Genomic DNA, 19,148 nt, shown 5'->3' on the forward strand with positions numbered 1-19,148 from the left:
TCAAAATATTCTTTTAAGGTTTTTGCTATACTTGAATATGTATGTTTCACTATGGCCTCCTGGAGACTCCAAGGAGATTCCTTAAACAGAAATCAAACAGAACAGTGGGAGGTTCCAGCTTGGGATTTGTAGCTTGTCAAGTATTCAACCTGCCACATTGTAAGTATTAGACTGAACCACACGCAACTACCGACATTCAGCTGTTTCTGACCCACAAACACAGCAGTTTTATATAGTTCAACCTAACGTACATGAAGCCTAGAATGTCAGAACTGGTAGGGCTCTTAGAGCGTCTATTTCACTGTGCCAAAGCGGGAAGGGATCAGAGAGGTGACTAGTCCGTATCATACTCATTCGTGGTAGAATCAGGGCGGTTTCTCTCTTCACGGAACCAGGTACCTGCCTTGTGCACATTATTTCTTTTAACATAATAATCTAGGTGTGGTAATAATTTCAAGAAGCAGATTTCAACTTGGTATCAGAAAATTTCTCACAGAACTCAATCAAAATGGAGCAGGCTGCGTGAGAGGTAGCGGAGTCCCCATGGCTGGAGCTGTGGCTGGGAAGGGCACTGTGACAACTGTGACAGGCTGGAGCAGCACCTGAACCATGGAGCCAAGGAGGCTTACCATTCAGGGCCCTGCACTGGCACGGTTCCTTCTTAAGGTCTTAGGAGGGTCCCTAGCCATGTATTAACATGGTAATCTGTGTTTGTAATATTTGTAGAAGTAAGATATTTTTGAATTCTTTTTCTTAAGGAGGGCTCCCCGAATTGTATATTGTTCAGGCCTGGATCCACCCCTGTGTGGCAGAGTTTTGAAAAGCACTGGGCAAGGAGACCCGAGTTCCTGGGTTCTAGTGGCACTGCTCTGGCCCAAGTGAGCAGAATGGCACCTTCCCTGCTTCCCTCACAGGGGGGTAAAATCACAAATGTTAAGAGGGTTGAAAAACATAAAATGTGAACAAATATAAATAAGTACTATTACTCAGATTTCCTGTGATACGGGATAATCATCGCTGCTTCTCATGGTCATTGAAGATAACACATTAGAAAAAAAACGTGTCCTCAGTGCATCTTCCTGTTTCATTTCCTTCTGCTACAACTTCCTCTTCTCCTTCCTCCAGCCCCTAACCCCCAACCCCCAGGACTCCCGCCACAGGACCAGTCATTGGTTATTATCTTTTGCTACTTCTGTATATTTGTTCATGGGGCTCCCACTATCTATAAAATCTATCTTTGCTGGGAAAAAGTCCGGATCCACAGGGCCCAGGCCTGCCCCTCTCCTCCCAGCCCATGGATGGCGTCCCTTATCACTGTTTCCGGTTGACCTTTCAGGTAGGGACACTGAGAGCTGTGTGATCCATGGCTGAGTTCTGGAGGCCCCAGAAGACAATCTTCAGGTCTTGATCGTCAGCCACCCAGACCTCCTGGCCTCAGATCATAGACACGCGGTTCTTGATGTACACATGGTAGGGGTCGCTGCGCTTGTCCACTTTGCGGGAGCGGGTGTATCCCAGGATGAGGCTACCCACAGTGACAGCAAATAGGAACATGACGAAGAGAATATACATGTAGGAGTTGTCATTCCGGCCAGGCAGGCTGGTCTGCTGCTCCACGGTCAGATTGTCTGGCCCCAGCCGGCAGAGCAAGTTGCTGTGAAGAGTGGCATTTAGAGCCTTCAGCACAGCATGCAGGCTCTCATACCAGGTTTCGGTCCCATTGGTGGTCTCCATAGCAACAGGGATTGAGGTGGGGAAGAATGGGAGGATGCTCTGGTGGTGACAGAAAAGAGAGACAATGGCTTCTGTTACTTATAGCTTGAATGACCTCCTCACTCCACACCCCAGCTAAAATCCCAGCATTACAGTTTGCTTGTCTGTCTTCTCCACTAGATTTCAAGCTTGGTGAAGGTAGGGACTATGTCTGTTTTACTCACTTCTCCATATGAGCACTATGACAGCACGCAATAGATGCTCAGTAAGTACTTGTGGAATAAAGCCTTCCTTGGCCATTGTAACCCATACTCATCTGTCTTTTCTTTGGAATCTGTAAGTCACTGAGCTTTAAGCTAGAGGACCTTAGCGGTTATTTAATCTAATGCCTTCCAGTTTACACAGAGGGAAACTGAGGCCCAGAGAGAATAAGTAGCTTGACCATGATCCAGAGAATATTAGAGGTAGAGCCAGGAGAGAGTCCTGCTCTTCCGTGACCAGCTCACAGCTCCTCGACTTCCAGGCCAGCTCTGGGCAGGACTGTGGCATTATTAGAAGACATTCAACATAGCTCTTTTGTTATACTCCATAGACGCCATTTAGATGTTTGGGGATGGCTCAGATTTCACTCCCTGAAACCAGAGGCTGGGTCACTTGACCTCTCAAGACTCCTATGTCCCAAATACTCTGGCTATTCCTAGCTATTTGGGGGAAATTCTGTTGCAAAGGAGGTGGCTGGGGTGAAGCTGATAACCACCGCAGGTGCTGGAGAAGAGAACAGGGTTGGCCTGAGTGAAAGGAGCAGTAAGTCTGCTCTGGAGTTTTACCAGCCCCCAAAGAAAGAAGACACAACACCTTAACTATCCTGCCTTCTGACACAAAGTCACTGTGTACTTGGTATGTAATAGGTGATAATGTTCCTTTTCCTTCTCCGAGATCCTTAGTCTATAACATAGAAAAACATCTGAAGACAGCCTTGCATGCTAGTCTCTAAAACACCATATGTATTCCCTTTACACGAGGCTCCACACTCACTTCCTTCAGGAAGCCTTCACGGAGTGCTCCCACCCCTTCACCATACTCCACAAGCTTTATCACCACAGCCTTCGCTTTGTCCCAGCACTTACGTATAAGACAATGTGTGTCTGTCCTCTTGTTTGGACAAGGGTATCAGCAGACCACACGCTCCTGGTCAGCAGGGCTGTGTCTCTCCCCCAAGTCTAGGGGACTATCCTGAGATTAGCTGGGAATTTGCCTTCCCTCAATGGTCTCCAGTAACGATGACCATTAGGGACGTATCCATAGTCCAAGCACTCAGTTCACTGACCGCTTCCAAAGCCCTCTATCTAGGTAGAGCTGTCAACCAACCAAAGTTAACACGCTTGACTATTAACTGTAAGATCTCTTTCCCAGAAAAGATGAGAGTTAGTTGTGACCATGATTAATACTCATGAACAAACTGAATGCAGAAGTTGGGGGGAAGAATCTAAATAATACAGCAATCACCTATGACTGGCCCACATGTCATGCAAGGCCTTTGGGGTCCCCTGCTGTCTAGCACTTGGGCTACCTTGTCTGGATGGATGCGAGAACAAGGACTCACTGAGTTAAGATCCAGGAAGCATTGGTTCTCATCTACTACGCCACTGGTCAGACAAGAAATCTGTGCCTTCTTCTTCCCTCATATGAGCCCATGGAAAGCAGGAGCAGCATAATGAAATTAACGGCTCAACTAATTATTCAGTCAGTCATCATTTATGGAGGCCGGCTCTTCTATAATGCAGGGGACAAGCCAGGGGCTTAAAGGAAGAAGGGATGAGTTTTGATCAGGGCTCAGCGTGTGCACAGTGATAGAGGCAGTTCAGTTGGACCTTGATAGGTGTTTAGAAAGTAGACAAGGCAAGGAAAAGAAACAGATGAACACAGGCATGACAACAAGAAAGCTCATAAAATGTTTGGAAGAACGGGGAGTACCCTAAAGAGGTTGGAGTATAGATGTATGGGAGGATAAGATAGGTTGTGGGACAGAGACACTGTCCTGAACCAGGTCATTGAGGGCCTCGAGTGCCAGCCTGCAGAGTTGGAACTACATCTTGTAGTTGGCAAGAGCCATGGGACAGCATTTACAAAGGGGGTCTGAGGACCAGATCTGCACTTGGAAAGGACACTCTGGCTGCTATATGGACTGAACTGAGGGCCAGAATTAAGTCAGGGAGCCCCGTGGCAGGCTGGCAGGGATGGCAAGGTGGGGGCAGAGACAGATGTGAGACCCGACAGGCATTTTTGGGGAGGGAGTGGTTAATGCAAGGGGGTGGGGGAGGGGCCTCAGACAGTTTTTGTTTTTTAACTTTTATTTATTTTAAGTATGTTCTTCCAGGACCCATCAGCTCCAAGTCAAGTAGTTTTTTCGATCTAGCTGTGGAAGGCGCAGCTCACAGTGGCCCATGTGGGGATGGAACCGGCAACCTTGTTGTTAGGAGCACTGCGCTCTAACCCACTGACCTAACCGCCTGCCCCCTCAGACAGTTTTAGAGGTAGACAACAGACAAATGGCTTAAGCACCTGGCGGAGCCCACTTTGAGAGAAATAAGTTTCTCACCCTGTTTGGGCTTTAGTATGTTCATCTACCGAAAAAGATTAACATCAGAAGTTGCTGTTCAGTGGGTATAAAGTTTCAGTTTTGCAAAATGGAAAACTTCTAGAAAACTATTGCGCAACAGTGTGAATACAGTTAAGATGACTGAGCTGCCCACTTAAAAATTTGTTAACATGATCAAAGTTATGTGAGTTTTTTTTAACCACAATTAAAAAAAAATTAGCATCCCATTATGCCTCCCTCCAGGTTTGCTCGAGCATATACTTTTATTATGTTGAAGAAGATTTTCAAAATATATTTTAATGCAAACGTGTATGTTTTTTTTTTCATTAAAACAAAAATCCATTTTTCATGTTTGAGAAGTAAATATACATACAATGAAGATGAAGTCTTCCTGTTCCTAGTGGCCCAGGACTCCTTCCCAGGGCAGTCACTGCTACCAGTTTTCTTGGATATCCTTCCAGGGGGGTTCTAACTGACAGAGCAGATGGAGGGCAATCCCAGTCTGGAAGACTCACCAAATTGTAGGCAAATTCTCTGGCTCTGAGGCGGCTTCGGGACTCTCCCAATGAGTACCCTAAAGCTTCTCAGCCCCTCAGCCTGTTCAGGATATCTCTGGACACATCTGGGGTCTCAGTATTGACTCCGGGGACTGGAAGGCCCAGAGCTGGAAAGCAGGAGAGGGGGCAGAAAAGGAAGGAACAAGACACACAGAAAAAAACTTAAGAACCAGGGTGGATCACGCAGGCCAGGCCCCCAGGGTTGTGCAATAGCCTTGCTGTGGGTCTGACCCCCTCCCACTTCTCTCCTTCCTGTAGCAGCTGGGTCAGGACAGCCTAGGGTTAGAGTTACAGAAATTGTGCAGTGGCCAAGGGACATCTGATTGCTGTCTCTGGACGCCAAGCCCACAATGGCTCAATTGGATGACTTCATGAGGAAACTCAGTTTACCATGTGGACTCCTGCTTAGGGCGCAGCAGCCTACAACATTCCCTTTCTCAAGGCTACTGGTATCTTAGCAGGGGCCTCTGACTTCCTGGCTGACGGGGCCTGAGATCCAAGCGAATGATGCGAGTGGCAGAAAGGCAGTTGGCAGTTGGGTTGATATTTTACATACCATTTCCCCGAAAATAAGACCGAGCCGGACCATCAGCTCTAATGCATCTTTTGGAGCAAAAATTAATGTAAGACCCCGTCTTATGTAAGACCCGGTGTTATGTTATGTTATGTTATGTTATGTTATGTTATGTTATGTTATGTTATGTTATGTTATGTTATGTTATGTTATGTTATGTTATGTTATGTTATGTTATGTTATAGTATGTTATGTTATATAAGACCCGGTCTTATTTTACTATAATATATTTTGTATATTAATTTTTGCTCCAAAAGACGCATTAGAGCTGATAGTCCAGCTAGGTCTTATTTTCAGGGAATCACAGTAGGAACAAATGATGTCCCCAGTCACCTATTTGGATAAACATGGTCGCAGCATCACACTATCTGTAGCATAGCTCACTGGGAAAATTAAAGAAGAAAAATACGCAGTGCCTGGCACTAGACACTCCACAGACATGGTGGTGGTTTTATTTTTATAGAGCAGATGCTGGCAGGGCCTGCAGAGTCCATCCGGTCTAACCTCACTCATTTTACAGTGAAGGAAATGGAAACCCCAGGAGCTGTCTTGGTTCAGCTGCTACTTGTGTGACTTTGGGCATGTGACTTCCCTTTTCTGGGCCCCAGCTTCTGTCCGTATCTATAAACTGAAGGGGTTTTACTGAGAAATCTTCCAAGGTTCCCATCAGCTCTAATATCCCATGAGGGTACAAATCAGAAAACCACACTGTGAGATTATGGGAGATCGGGCATGCTGGTGGGACAGGCTTTTGGATGCTTTCTAGAGCCCTTCAAATCACAATATAGAGACGGCTGCCGACTTGCCCTTCACACGTTAAGATTCTGAGCCCTGGGACTGAGTTACACTTAATAGTTCAGCCTAGATAAACTGAGAACCAAATCGGTTGACTTGTTCATTTTCCCTCTTAACAGCTCACCTGCCACGGTGATCTAGTCTGGGGAGGAGACAGACTCTGGGCAGAAAGTGGGGGACAGGGTGGGTTCTGAAGCAGGGTTCAGTGAGAGGAGTAAAGGTTCACAAAACCATTCATCCTTCAGATGCTCCTTCTAAGACCTCTCTGAATATACCCGGATGGTTGTGGTTCTGGTGGGAGGAGCAAAGAAGCCAGAGTTACTTATCTTTAGGTGTTGGGTTGGGGTGGGAGTGAGGACCTGGGTCCAAGGGCATCCTGTTGGGTCAGGGGAGGCAAAGAGTTGACAAAGGGACAGGTTGGTTCTCTATGACCTGCCTCTGGGCCCCAAGTCAGGGATTTGGCAGTTGGGCAACATTGGGAATTTTGTTCCTCTTTCTGAGCTCCTTGGCTTCCCTTTTCAAGATAGTGACCAATTATAAAGTTCATAATGATGAGGGAGACGGAGCTCTTGCCCTAGAGTCCTTACCCTGAAGCAGGAGATAGACCAGTTAGGAAGGAAGGTGAGCAGTGACCGACCATCGGAAAGAGATTTTAAAGATCATTCAGCATCTGGATTCTAGTCCTATCCTTCTATTTTGTACATGGGGACACTGAAGCCCGGGAAGGGAAAGTGACTCATCCAAAATGACAAGGCTAGTAAACAGCAGAGCTCGGAAGAGAACCCAGATCTTTGGGGGTGCTGCTCAGGTCCTCTTTCCACCACCAATGGCAACATTCCCTGACATCTGAGCTGCACATCACAACACACACACAGCCTCTGTGTCCTGGGGCAGCATCTCCTCTAACTCCATGACTGCTGCTTTTTCCTGCACTACAGATTCTCGCCAATCTTAATCGAGGATCCAGTAAAAGGGGAAAGTGATGAGTTTTGAAGGAGGAGTTAACCTTCCTCTAGAGCAGGCGTGTCCAAACTTTTTTCAACGTTTTTTACCAAGGGCCATATGCGGTAAAATACACAAACAGCCGGGCCACTCACTCGAGGTGAAGTACGTATTGCCTCACCTGGTTTATTTAAGTAAACTAAGTATATTTTTGGAATTTGCTGCGGGCCAATCAAAAATGGATCGCGGGCCACAGTTGGCCCGCGGGCCGCAGTTTGGACACCCCTGCTCTAGAGTCTCTTCTCCCATGGCCCTTTCTGCTCCAGACCTATTCCTGATCCTTTAAACAAGCCAGGGGTGCTCTCTTCCTCCACATTCTGTTACTGCTATTTCCTGCACATTAACAGGTTCTCCCTAAATGTTCTTGATTTGAATTTGCCTGGCCTCTAACTTGGGGGTGGAGGTATAAAGCTGTGATCTGAAGGATGAACCCGGTATCTTAGTGAGATTTTCTTTCAGGTTTCTCTGGGGGAAAGTGAAACTCCACCATTGGTGTTTTGGTTTCCCCATTGCTCTGTTTCAGCTACTCTTTCAAATGAGTGTCTTAAGTACCTAGAAATGTGGTAGAGAGAGATGAGGCAGGGGTGGGGGGTGAGAGGGGCGGTGCAGCGCAGAGCAGAAAGTCACACAAAAAAGGTAGGGAATACAAAGGTAATTCCTGGGATTGCACAATTTTCCCTCTGAAGGTCTCATCACCTCCATGGACGAGGGAGCTGGTGGATAGGAGAGGAGTTGCAGGAATGGACCTTAAATACAGTTGAAAGGAGACATAGGAATAGAACCTGAGTTAGAAGAGATCTTAATAATCACGTCATTGGTGCCACCCCCTCATTCACACAGTGGGAAAAATAGAGCCACCCCAGACGCAGGGATTAAATCACTTGCTCCAGATCTCATAGCCTAGGAGGGGTGTCCAGTCCACAGAGCTTTCCACCATAAGTTCTCTGCCGCCTGCAGGACAGCCTAACCTCTGATTCTCATTCAGCCTCCTTTGGATGTGACCCTGCCTCTAGTCCTATCTCAGCACAGCTTTCTCCAGTGCCCTGTGCCCCATTCTCCAAACATTCCTCGTACTTGCACACCTCTTGCCTTCGCTCAGGCTGTTTTCTTAGGCAGGAATGCCCTTCCTTTTTTTATCTGCATGGTGAACTCCTACTCATCCTTCAAGACCCAGCTTCAATGTCATCTCTGTAGACACTCTCCTGAGACACCTCTCCCTATTCTTTAGCCAGTTAGTCCCTCCCTCTTGTCTGTTCCCAAAGTGCTTCACATAAAACCCTGTTAGAGGACTATGCTGTACTGAGATTATGTGTGCATATCTATATAGATTTGCTAAACTGTGCACCGTGAGGCGTGAGGGCAGGGACCTGAGCCTCATACATTTCTTTATTCCCGGGGCCTGAGCACGTAGCAGGCACTGAAGAATAAATGAATTAATGCCTCTTCTAATCAGACCATCCCCTACAGCACACACATACACATTCATGAAAACAGCTTACAGTACTTAAAAAACAACTTCAAGGGCAGGCCAAAACAGATTCCATTTGGTCTGGGCAAGGGGAGGCTCAAAGAAAAGAAGCCATTCAGGTGGGGAAGTGAGCCAGGAGGGGAGGAATTGATTTTAAACCTCCTTTGGAAGCCCAGACATTCTCTGCACCTGAACCCCATTTAATCCAAAGGGCAAACTTTCTTGGCCCCAAAACACTGGCGGTGGCCTTGCAACCCTCTTCTCTGTATACCTGCACAGGGTGTGGCCACGCACACAGGCACACACACCCACTGTGCACACACAGTCCAACTCCCAGTCCCCCAGCCTGTGATCTTGCCTTCAAAGTGTTCCTTTCATGGTTGCAATCTTGGCTGTATGCTTGGCTGTGTGACCTTCAGCACTGTACTTATTTCCTCTGAAATTCATCACGAGATGGGGCTAATTACCCCTGATTACCTCACATGGGAACTGGGGGAGACAATAGAGGGGAAGGTGTTTTAGAATTGCAAAGTATTATATAAACAAAAGAGGCAATTATTAGGCAGCCTGGCCACCTTGTTTCCTTTTCTGTTTCCTTACCCACCTACCCACCCCAATATTACCAAGAACAGCCTTCCTTAGGTCCCTTCTCCCCGCCCTTGGTTCTCCTACTTTCAGAAGAAACCAGAGATTCTTCTTGCTTCTCAGACACACTTAACTTCTTTCCTCTCTAATCAGCCCTGTAGTCTCTTTCCATTTAGGGGTACCAGTCCTGTACTTGATAGAGGACACACTAGAGTGGGAATGGAGACCTGCCCCCATTTCACCAGGTGTCTAGCTGTATGTCACGGTCAAGTTGCTTCTCCACTCTGGCCCTCATTTTCCCTCTTAGTAAGAGGGGTTTTCTCCTCGTGCTGTCCTCTTAGTAGGTATTTTGAGCATCCACCCATTCTGTGTGGGGCTAGAAATGTGTTTTGAGAAGTGTGGAGTGAGTGAGGATGAAGAAGGTTACTGGTTATCATCCCAAGGAGTCAAGAAAATCTGAAAGTAGTTGCCATGGCTCCAGCATGGGCTTCCTCCAGTTGGAGAGACAGATCAGCTGGATGCGAGGAGAAGCTTACACATTCACAGCCGCCTTTGTAGGTGAAGAGCAGAGAGCCCTGAGCTAGGAGTGAGGAGACTTGGGTTCTCCTTCTTTCTGGTCCTTGGTGTGATCCTGGGCAAGTCATCTCCCCCTGGGCCCTAGTTTCTACATATGCAGGTTGTGAGGAGTAGGTTGGGGGGCAGGAGGAAATACTCTCCATGTGCCCTCACACAAGAGACTCCCAGGTCCAGATCCCTTTCCCCTCATGCCACATGGGATACAAGGGCAACAGGACCCGGAGGCTTATTTTACAGCTGGTGACCCCGGAGAAGAAAGCACAAGGCATAGAGGGGGGAAGGGGGCGCCTGGCACAGAGTCACAACCCGTAAACTAGAACCCAAGTCTCCTGACTCCCAGCCTAGACCTATGTTATTAGCAGCAAAATATGCCTTTGGGAGTCCCCAGGCTTTCCCCGATACTGGGGTGCACATAAGGAGAGGGGCACAATGGAGTAGCGAATGGTCACGTCAATTCTCCAGAGCAAGCGGCTCTGACCAACCAAGAAGACGGCGCTGGGTCCCGGGTGCCATTTCCGCGCGTGCGCTCGCTGCGAACCCACAGGTGTTCGCTTGCATATCTGTGGATGTGGAAGGTGCTTTCCTGCCTCCCTCCACACGCTCCCACGGTTTCCAGGCGGGGCGGGCCAGGAGCCCAACTCCAAACTCCCATGTGGGGCCCCGGGATCCCCGCGGCTAGATTCTGGGGAGGATCAGTTTGGTACTTGAGCCGCCCCCCACCTCGGGTCGGCGGTCTCGAGGGAGGCGAGAAGATCCCTCATTTCTACCCCCGGCGCCAGCCCAGCCTTCCCGACCCTACCGGTGCGCTTTACCTGTCTCTCCGCAAGGCTCCGAGGGGCGCGGGTCTGTCCGTCAGACGCCGCGCCCTGTGCTCGCGGGTGCACCCGCACTGCACCCTTCGCTCCGACGGCCCCTCGGTGAGCAGCCAGCGCCCAGCTTGCGCCCCCTCCGCTGTGCGCTCCGACCGCCGCTTCGCTCCCTTTACCCTTCCTTGGGGCTTCCCCTCCCCCGGCCCCGCCCGGGCGCAGCACACCCCCTTCTCCCCAGGCTGGCTTCGGGCGCCTCCGCCCAGCTGCATAGCCTCACCCCACTGTGGGCTCCGACCCTTCCGTCCCCTGCAGCGCCTGCTTCCTGGACCTGAGACGGAAAGCCTCTCGCTTCGCTTCAGCTGGCTCAGTCTGAGGCCAGTCTCCAGAGGAGAGGCTGAGCGTTGCGTGCTAGTGGAATCAGGCTTTGCTCTCAGTGTATGTGTGATGGTGGAGAAGTCACTGCTCCTCACTGGGCCGTGGCCTCCTTGCGGTAAAATAGGTACAATTCCTGCATGCATTCTCCACACGGTGATTGATAGTTAGGGTCCGGCGAGATCTTAGCGTCCAAACCGTGAAAGCCAGGTGATCACTGGAGAAGTCATCTGCTTCTAACACAGAGGCCAAGTGTGGGGAAAGGACTTGCCCAAGCTCACCAAGGAAGCTACAGGCAGAGCTCAAGACTCGGAATCCACTACACCACTCTCTCCCCTTCACCCCAACTGGCGTCTCCTCCCTCCAAGTCTCAACAGTCATTCACATCCCAGACAACTGGTATCCAGCCACACCTCACTGGTCCCTGTCTCAGAACACCCTTCGCTTTCTGGCCGACAGGCCCTCACTGAAACTACTGCCTCCTTGCTGATGACTCCGCAGGCTCCAGGAGAGAGAAGTAGCCAGGGGCGTCTGGGACAGGAGAGCCAGGAGGCTATGGGCAGGAGAGTGGACAGTGGCAGGGAAGTGCCCTCAGAGACTCTGTGGGAAGGGGCTTCTTAGCTCCCTGTTTCCCAGCTTATGGCCTGGGAATAATTAATAACAACAGGCCAGCTCTTGCTCCCTGGCAAACAAAGGTCTGTTCCAGGGCATGGGAGACACATACTCTCAATCACAGAATCTCAGATTATATCTAAAAAGTGCTATCATTTTTAAAAGACCTGCCACACACGGAGGGATCGCTGTACAAGATTACTAACCTTCATCAAAACACACTGCTTCCGTGTTCTGTGGTTGCATATTCTGACCCAGTTATTCCTTTTTCTCAGCGTGGATATCACCTGGGAGCTCAGGGAAGTCATCCGGAGTCTGGGCTTGCAGTCTCAAATTTCATTCTGCCTAAGACTCACCTGGGAGCTCGTTTTTAGTAAAGTAGACTTTGGGGTTTCACTCCAGAGGTTCTCATTCAGGAAATATGGAATGTAGGCCAGAAAGTAGCATTTTTTAAAAATTTTTTTTTAAAAAGAAAGATTCCCAAATAATTCTGATGCAAGTGGTTTTTGAGACCAACCTTGAGGAAAGAGTCTTGGCTCAGTTAGGGTCCCTGCCTACGTCTGACTCAGGGCCTTGCATTTACTCTATAGAACTATTTAGTATAGTTATCAAACGTAACTATTTGCCGACCTCATCTACCAGATTGTGAGTTCTTTGAAGATAGGAATTGTCTCTTATTCTAATAAAATTTTAGAATCATAGTCTTCGGATCACACCATCTTAGAGTTCTAGAATCATTTAGTGGAAGAACCTAAGTTGGAAGGAAGGACTCTTAGAGTTATCTAGTCAAATCCCTTCCCTAAGAACCACCCCTTCCACCGTGTCTTGCAGGCTACCTATTAGCTTGGATGACCCAATGTGTGTACTACCCCGAGAGCTGGGTCTAGTGACTCATGTGTTTAATAAGTGGCAGCTTCTATTGTTATAGATTTGAAAAGGGAGGATGAAACAGAATTCCTGTCCTGGGGAGACCATAGTTTGAGAAGAACCTTCAAGGAACTCTCTGATCCAAAGAAGTTCAGGACAAGACCCTGACCTTGGGACAGGGAGAGTGGGGTAGAGGGGGTGGGTTGACTGAGGGGGTCAGGGGCCCCTCCTAGAGATATACTTCCTTCAAGTCTTTACGTAAGTGCCAACTTCTTGGGGAGGCCTTCCCCAACCATCCTATGTGCAAATTCTAATACCTTCCTTTTCCTGTCCTCCCTAACCCCCTTCCCTGCCTTGTTATTCTGTAACACCCAATATCATCTGATATATTTAACTTACTTTAAAAAAGTCTTTGCTGTTGCTGCTCTTGTTGCATCCCTCAAGTGAAGCTCTCAGCTCTGTCTGTCAACCCAACCTCAGTGCTCTCCCCAGTTCTGGATTCCTGTAGCCACCCCCTTTTCTCTCCCTCTGAAGCCTGGGGAGGTAATGATGCCACGGGGTACTTCATGACCCCTTCTGATTGCCCTGCCCACCCCTTTGAATAGAGCGACCCTCAAATTACTGACAGGAGATGGCCATCAGCTACCTGCTCGGCCTGCCCGATACAGAGGTCCCTTCTCCTCTAGCCCCTGGCTCTTCCCTTGACCACGGCACTTACCATTCTGGGTTATAATTGTCTACTCTAGTTGTTGACTCCACACCTAGAACATAAGCTCCTTGAGGGCGTGAAGCCAACACTAAGAGCATGGCCTCTGAGGTCCAGCAGAGCTGGGTTTGAATCCTAGCCCTGACACTTACTGGCTGGGAGAGTTTAACCTCTCTGAGTCTTAGTTTTCTTAGCTGTGGATTGGGAATAAAAATGCCTTTTTTTTTTATGGTTATGTGGATTATTTTAAGAGATTATATGTAAAGTGCTTCCCCTGGTACCTGGCACATAGCTAGTGCTCCATGAAGAATAACTATTAATGAGGGCATGTGTGTTCATGGTTGTGTAAATATGGACTTTTGAATCTTACAGTTTAAATAAATAATAAATGCTATGGGAATGCAGAAGAAGCTGAGGTCAGCGAGAACTAGGGCTTGCAGAGAAGGTGGGTGTTATCAGTCAGGAATCTTAGTTGCAACAGACAGAAAACCCAACTCAAACTGACTTAAGTAGAAAAAGGAATTTATTGGCTCATGTAAGGGCAAAACCGAGACATGCAGGCTTCAGGCATGGCTAGATCTAGGAGCTCAGATAATGTTTTTGGGAAGTTCTTTCTTTGCATCTTTGGGCTCTGCTTTTCTCAGACAGTACCCCACTTTGTGGTGGTAAGATGGCTGCCTATAATTTTATGCAAACAATTCTGTCAATAAAACCAGTAAAAGAGCTCCTTTCTTTCACAACAGAAGTTCTGCGTCATACTCTTTATTCTCCTAAAAAGGCCCGGTGCCCATCCCAGCACCAATCACAGAAGTCAGGAAAATAAGCTGGCAGGGGCAGCACTCTATTCAAAACACATAAATTTGGGTGAGAAAAATGGGTGAAGGTGGTCAGAAGGTACAAACTTCCAGTTATAAAATAAATCAGTCATAGGGATGTGATGTACAATACGGTGACTATAATTAATAATACTGTATTGCATATTTGGAAGTTGCTAAGAGAGATCTTGAGAGCTCTTATCACAAGAAAAAATAAGTTTGTAACTGTATGATGACCGATGTTATTTAGACTTATTGTGGTGATCATTTTGCAATATATACAAACATCGAACCATTATGTTGTACGCCTGAAACTAATATAATGTTATATGTCAATTATACCTCAATAAAAAAAAACCCAAACACATAAACTTAAAGTGGGTGAGGGTGGGGGTTTGATTCCCTAAGGAACATTTGGATGCTCTTATCAGCAGTCGGGTAAATAGCTGCACAGGCTGAATCAGCTGTACAGTGGGCCTTGGAACACAGATATGATTTGGGCAGACAGAGGAGGGAAGAAGGCATCCTAGAGAGTCACTGCCAAGCAAACGTGAGAAAAGGGGAGTAGGTGTGCTGTGAGCACAGCTCACGCCTTTGAGGCAGGGGGAGCAGACGTGTTCTGTGGAGTCCTCGAGAGAAGACCTGGGAGCAAGGGGATTTGGAGATGGGGGTGTCACAGGACCCTGATCTCTGCTCCCTGGGAACATGGAACAGGCTGCCTCTGGGGGGAATGGCTTCTTATCCCGGAGGTGTGCAGGCAGAGCTTCCTGTCAGGGGGCTGTCAGAGAAGCCTTCTAGATGGGCTCCGAGATCCCCTGCATTCTCCAAATCTGAAATTCTATAGTCAGGAAATCAGCGCCTTCCCCTCCCCATCCTGATCCCCACCTCTTCTCTCTCTTCTAAACTCATCTCTAAGGGGAAGTTAATCCTTCTCACCGATATGTTTATGGGGTGTCTCAGACATCCTGGATTCTCATTCTGGCTCCTACAGCAAATGTGGGACCTTGGGAGAACCACTTAACCTCTCTGGGCCTGTTTCCTGCTCAGCACAGGAGGGAGGGAGGCTGTCTGATCTCTGGGGCCCGTGCCAGTTCTGGCAAAGGCTCCTGGGGATGGACAGGGCACACCAGAGTTCCCTGGCCAACCAGGTGTGTCGGCTCTTCAGGGCCTCAAAAGCACCTTCACACTTGCTGTCTCGTTTGATCCTTTCACTGGACCCGTGAGGAAAGCAGAGTGGGAGCCTGTGTAATGCACAGCCTTTGTGGGGTGCTGTTTAATGCACAAGACTTGGGAGTCCAGTTTTGAGTTCAAATCATGGACCAGTCTGTAACTACTACATGAACTTGGGCTTATTTTCACCCAAGTTTGTTTCCTCTTCTGAAAATACGGTAATTCAAACTTGTGGGTTTGTTATTTGCTGTGAAGATTACCGTGTTTCCCCGAAAATAAGACCTAGCCGGACAATCAGCTCTAATGCGTCTTTTGGAGCAAAAATTAATATAAGATCCGGTATTATATTATATAGACCCGGTATTATTATATTATATTATATTATATTATATTATATTATATTATAATTATTATATTATATAAGACCCGATATTATATTATAGTAAAATAAGACCGGGTCTTATATTAATTTTTGCTCCAAAAGACGCATTAGGGCTGATTGTCCGGCTAGGTCTTATTTTCGGGGAAACATGGTAAATAATGTGTATGAAGTGCTTAGAACAGCCCTGGGCACCCTGAGTTGGGCTGCAGAGGGGTGAGTGTGTGGAGTTGAGTTGAGCTGAGTAAGAAGAGCTCCTTGTAAGCCCGAGCGTCTCACAGGGCACAGCACACCCCAGTGCAGCCTCTGATTGCAGATCAGGGCCTGTGTCAGTCAGGGTTCTGGCTGGAAACAGATGACACCTGAAACAGGGTAATTTGAAGAAAGTGTGAAAGAGCGTTTTATGGAAAATAACAAAGAATAGTGCAGGTATGTCTGGTTAGCAGTGATGGGAAGGGAAGCCACTGCTAGGCTGAGAGGGCGAGGGAAGGGGACCTGGAGAGGCAAGGGCCCCAGTAGTGGTCACTCAGTAGTGGTCAGGGCTGCTCCCAGGGACCTTAATGCCCCAGCACAACCCGCCTGACCATGGGTGAGCAGCTCCCGCCCCGACCCCCACACGAAGTCTTTAGATCGAAGGTGCAGAGGCTGGCAATTGGAAGTAGGCCTACGGCACTGAAATGGTGTGATATGGTGATTTATAATAAATATAGATTTGTTCTTGTCCTGTTCCTGGCACAGAGCTCCTAAAACCTTTGGAATTTCCTAAGTGACAAAGGTGTATTTTATTATCTTAAAGAGGTGACTTTGGAAAGCAGCTGAAGTTTGGTTGCCAGGGAAGCCAACCATGTGATTAGAAGGTTAGAACTTTCAGTCCTCCTCCCTTCTTTATCCCTCTCAGCCTGCGCCCCCCACAACCTCCAAGGAAGGGGAGAGGGTCGAATCAGTCGCCAATGGCCAATGATTTAATCAATCATGTCTATGTGCTGAAGCCTCCTTAATAACCCAGGATGGGGTTTTGGAGAGCTTCTGGGTGGGTGAACACTTAGCGATCTGTGAGGAGCAGTACGCCAGAGAGGGCACGGAAGTTCCTGCCCCTTCCCACACACCCTGCCCTGTGCATCTCTGCCATATGAATGTTTCTGAGTCATATCCTTTTTTTTTTTTTTTTTTTAAGATTTTATTGGGGAAGGGGAACAGGACTTTATTGGGGAACAGTGTGTACTTCTAGGCCTTTTTTCCTAGTCAAGTTGTTGTCCTTTCAATCTTAGTTGTAGAGGGTGCCGTTCAGCTTCAAGTTGTTGTCCTTTCAGTCTTAGTTGTGCAGGGCGCAGCTCAGCTCCAGGTCCAGTTGCCGTTGCTAGTTGCAGGGGGCGCAGCCCACCATCCCTTGTGGGAGTCGAACTGGCAACCTTGTGGTTAAGAGGACATGCTCCAACCAACTGAGCCATCTGGGAGCTCAGTGGCAGCTCAGTTCAAGGTGCCGTGTTCAATCTTTAGTTGCACCATCCCTTGTGGGACTCGAGGAGTTGAACCGGCAACCTTGTGGTTGAGAGCCCACTGGCCCATGTGGGAATTGAACCGGCAGCCTTCGGAGTTAGGAGCATGGAGCTCCAACCGCCTGAGGCACCGTGCCGGCCCCCCGAGTCATATCCTTTTATAATAAACTGGTAATCTAGTAAGTAAACTGGTTTCCTGAGTTCTGTGAGCCGCATTAGCAAATTAATTGAACATGACGAGGGGGTCATGGGAAACTCCAGTTTACAGTTGATTGGTCAGAAGCACAGGTGACAACCTGGACTTGTGATTGACATCTGAAGTGGGGGCAGTCTTGCAGGACTGAGCCCGTGACCTGTGAGATCTGACACTATTTCTAGGTAGACAGTGTGACAGTGTCAGAATTGAATTGAACTGCAGAACACTGGTTAGTGTCGGAGAGAATTGGAGAATTGCTTGGTGGTTTAGAAAAAAAAACACACATACTAGAACTGAATGGAATACTCTGTAGTCATTTTAGAAAAAAGAAGATGCTCATTATATTCTGATCTGAAACAACCTGCAAAGTACAGCGCTGTGTGTATAGTACGCTACTATAAGAAAAAGAACATACATAATCATATATGCTTACATACGCATAAAATGTCCCTAAAGTATTTTAAAAAGACATTTACCATCATTTAATCCTCCAGGAAAGGGAACTGGGTTTACGGGAGAAAGGGTAAGAGCAAGACTTATATTTCAATGCTACTGTTTTGTACCTTCTTAATTTTATTCCATGTGCATACATTACCTATATTAAAAAAAAACAACCTAAGTTTTAAAAGAAATAAAAAGAAAATCAAAACATTCAAAAATATAAAGACTATGTAGCAATGTGGGAAAATGCTTGTAACATTATGTTTAGTTTAAAAGAATATACAAATTTTTATTAACATAATAATTAAAAGTACATAAAATATGTGTCTGTCCATGATCAAGTACTAGAGACACACAAATGAAAGGACATGTTGTTAGGTGGGAGTGCAAGTGCTGTTTTCTTTTTAAAGTTATAGGTATGATAATATGGTATAATAATGTGTGTGGTAATTACAATTTAAAAAGAAAAATCAGATTTAGATTGCAAAAATCTGATTTCCATGAGGTTTTTTGAAAGAGGCTTTTTCCCTGAAGCTTGATGCCCACCTGGCCACCCTGCCAGAGCTGGCTGTTTGGTTTCCTGCTGGCCCCGCCAGAGGAACAAGGTGCTGGACCAGTCACTGCAGTTGGTCACGTCCTCACACTCAGCATTCCTTCAGCGGACCTGGACAATCTATTCACTGGGGAGAGACTCTGCACAAACAAGAGGCTTTCTAGAGGTGAGAAAGCCAGGGTGTTAAATATCCTCCTTCCTATGCTCAGCTTCCTTCCTTCAGGAAGGGCCCCAGTGGGAAACCAGAGGTGGGCTCTGACCAGGCAGGAAGGAGAGTCAGGAACCCGCAGCAGTGATGCCACAGGCCCAGCGGCAGCCAGACTCTGGCCCTGTGCTGCTTACCCTCCCCAGCTCTGCCCACCCACCTGTGCTTAGAAGCATATCTCCTCCAGGATGCCTGTCCCACTCGCCCTTCAGAGGCAGCTGTGGAAGAGTGGAAAGACCCAGACTGGGAGTCAGGGACTGACTCTGCCCCTAAGTGCATGACCTCATACAAGTCACTTAGCCTCCCTGAGCCTTGGTTTTCTCATCCAAAAAATAATCCTACCTATCTTGCTGTGCTGCTGGAGGAGTCAATGAGATCGCCATATTGTCCCATTCTAGGCCCCACGCTACTTCTCTGCCTACTGCTTCTCAGTCTCCTTGGCCTGCTCCTCCTCAGCGTGTGCCTCACATTTGTCAGTCGTCCTGCCCTCCTCTTCTCTCTCTCTGGGCTCCCAGACCTAAACCATCACCCATCACGCCCATGCTCCAGATCCAGACACCCAACTGGCCCTCTCCGCCTGTATCTCCCATAAGCGTCTCAAGTTTATCTAAAATTGAACTCATCATCTCCAAACTCGGTGCTCAGCTAGTGTTCTCCA

At 47.7% G+C, this 19,148-nt stretch overlaps 1 protein-coding gene across 3 annotated transcripts; it reads right to left on the minus strand.

Moving 5' to 3' along the window:
• Positions 1-360: 360 nt before the first annotated feature.
• KCNE3 (potassium voltage-gated channel subfamily E regulatory subunit 3) lies at positions 361-11,065 on the minus strand. Of its 3 annotated transcripts, none has more exons than XM_033121924.1 (3): positions 10,956-11,065; positions 4,828-4,976; positions 361-1,773 (listed from the first exon to the last, which is right to left on the minus strand). In XM_033121924.1, exon 3 carries the CDS (start codon positions 1,732-1,734, stop codon positions 1,435-1,437), a length of 300 nt encoding a protein of 99 aa, XP_032977815.1. In that variant the 5' UTR covers positions 1,735-1,773; positions 4,828-4,976; positions 10,956-11,065; the 3' UTR covers positions 361-1,434. The 3 variants fall into 3 exon arrangements, with proteins under 3 accessions (XP_032977815.1, XP_032977816.1, XP_032977817.1); XM_033121925.1 differs by lacking the exon at positions 10,956-11,065 and adding an exon at positions 6,363-6,487; XM_033121926.1 differs by lacking the exons at positions 4,828-4,976; positions 10,956-11,065 and adding an exon at positions 4,686-4,818.
• Between the last annotated feature and the right edge of the window lie 8,083 nt (positions 11,066-19,148).

Source organism: Rhinolophus ferrumequinum, chromosome 11 (genome assembly GCF_004115265.2).
Source record: "Rhinolophus ferrumequinum isolate MPI-CBG mRhiFer1 chromosome 11, mRhiFer1_v1.p, whole genome shotgun sequence".
Classification (NCBI taxonomy): domain Eukaryota; kingdom Metazoa; phylum Chordata; class Mammalia; order Chiroptera; family Rhinolophidae; genus Rhinolophus; species Rhinolophus ferrumequinum.

What these genes read in the sequence shown, in the direction of transcription:
- KCNE3 (XM_033121924.1), bottom strand. Translation starts at nt 1,734, where the DNA reads ATGGAGACCACCAATGGGACCGAAACCTGGTATGAGAGCCTGCATGCT.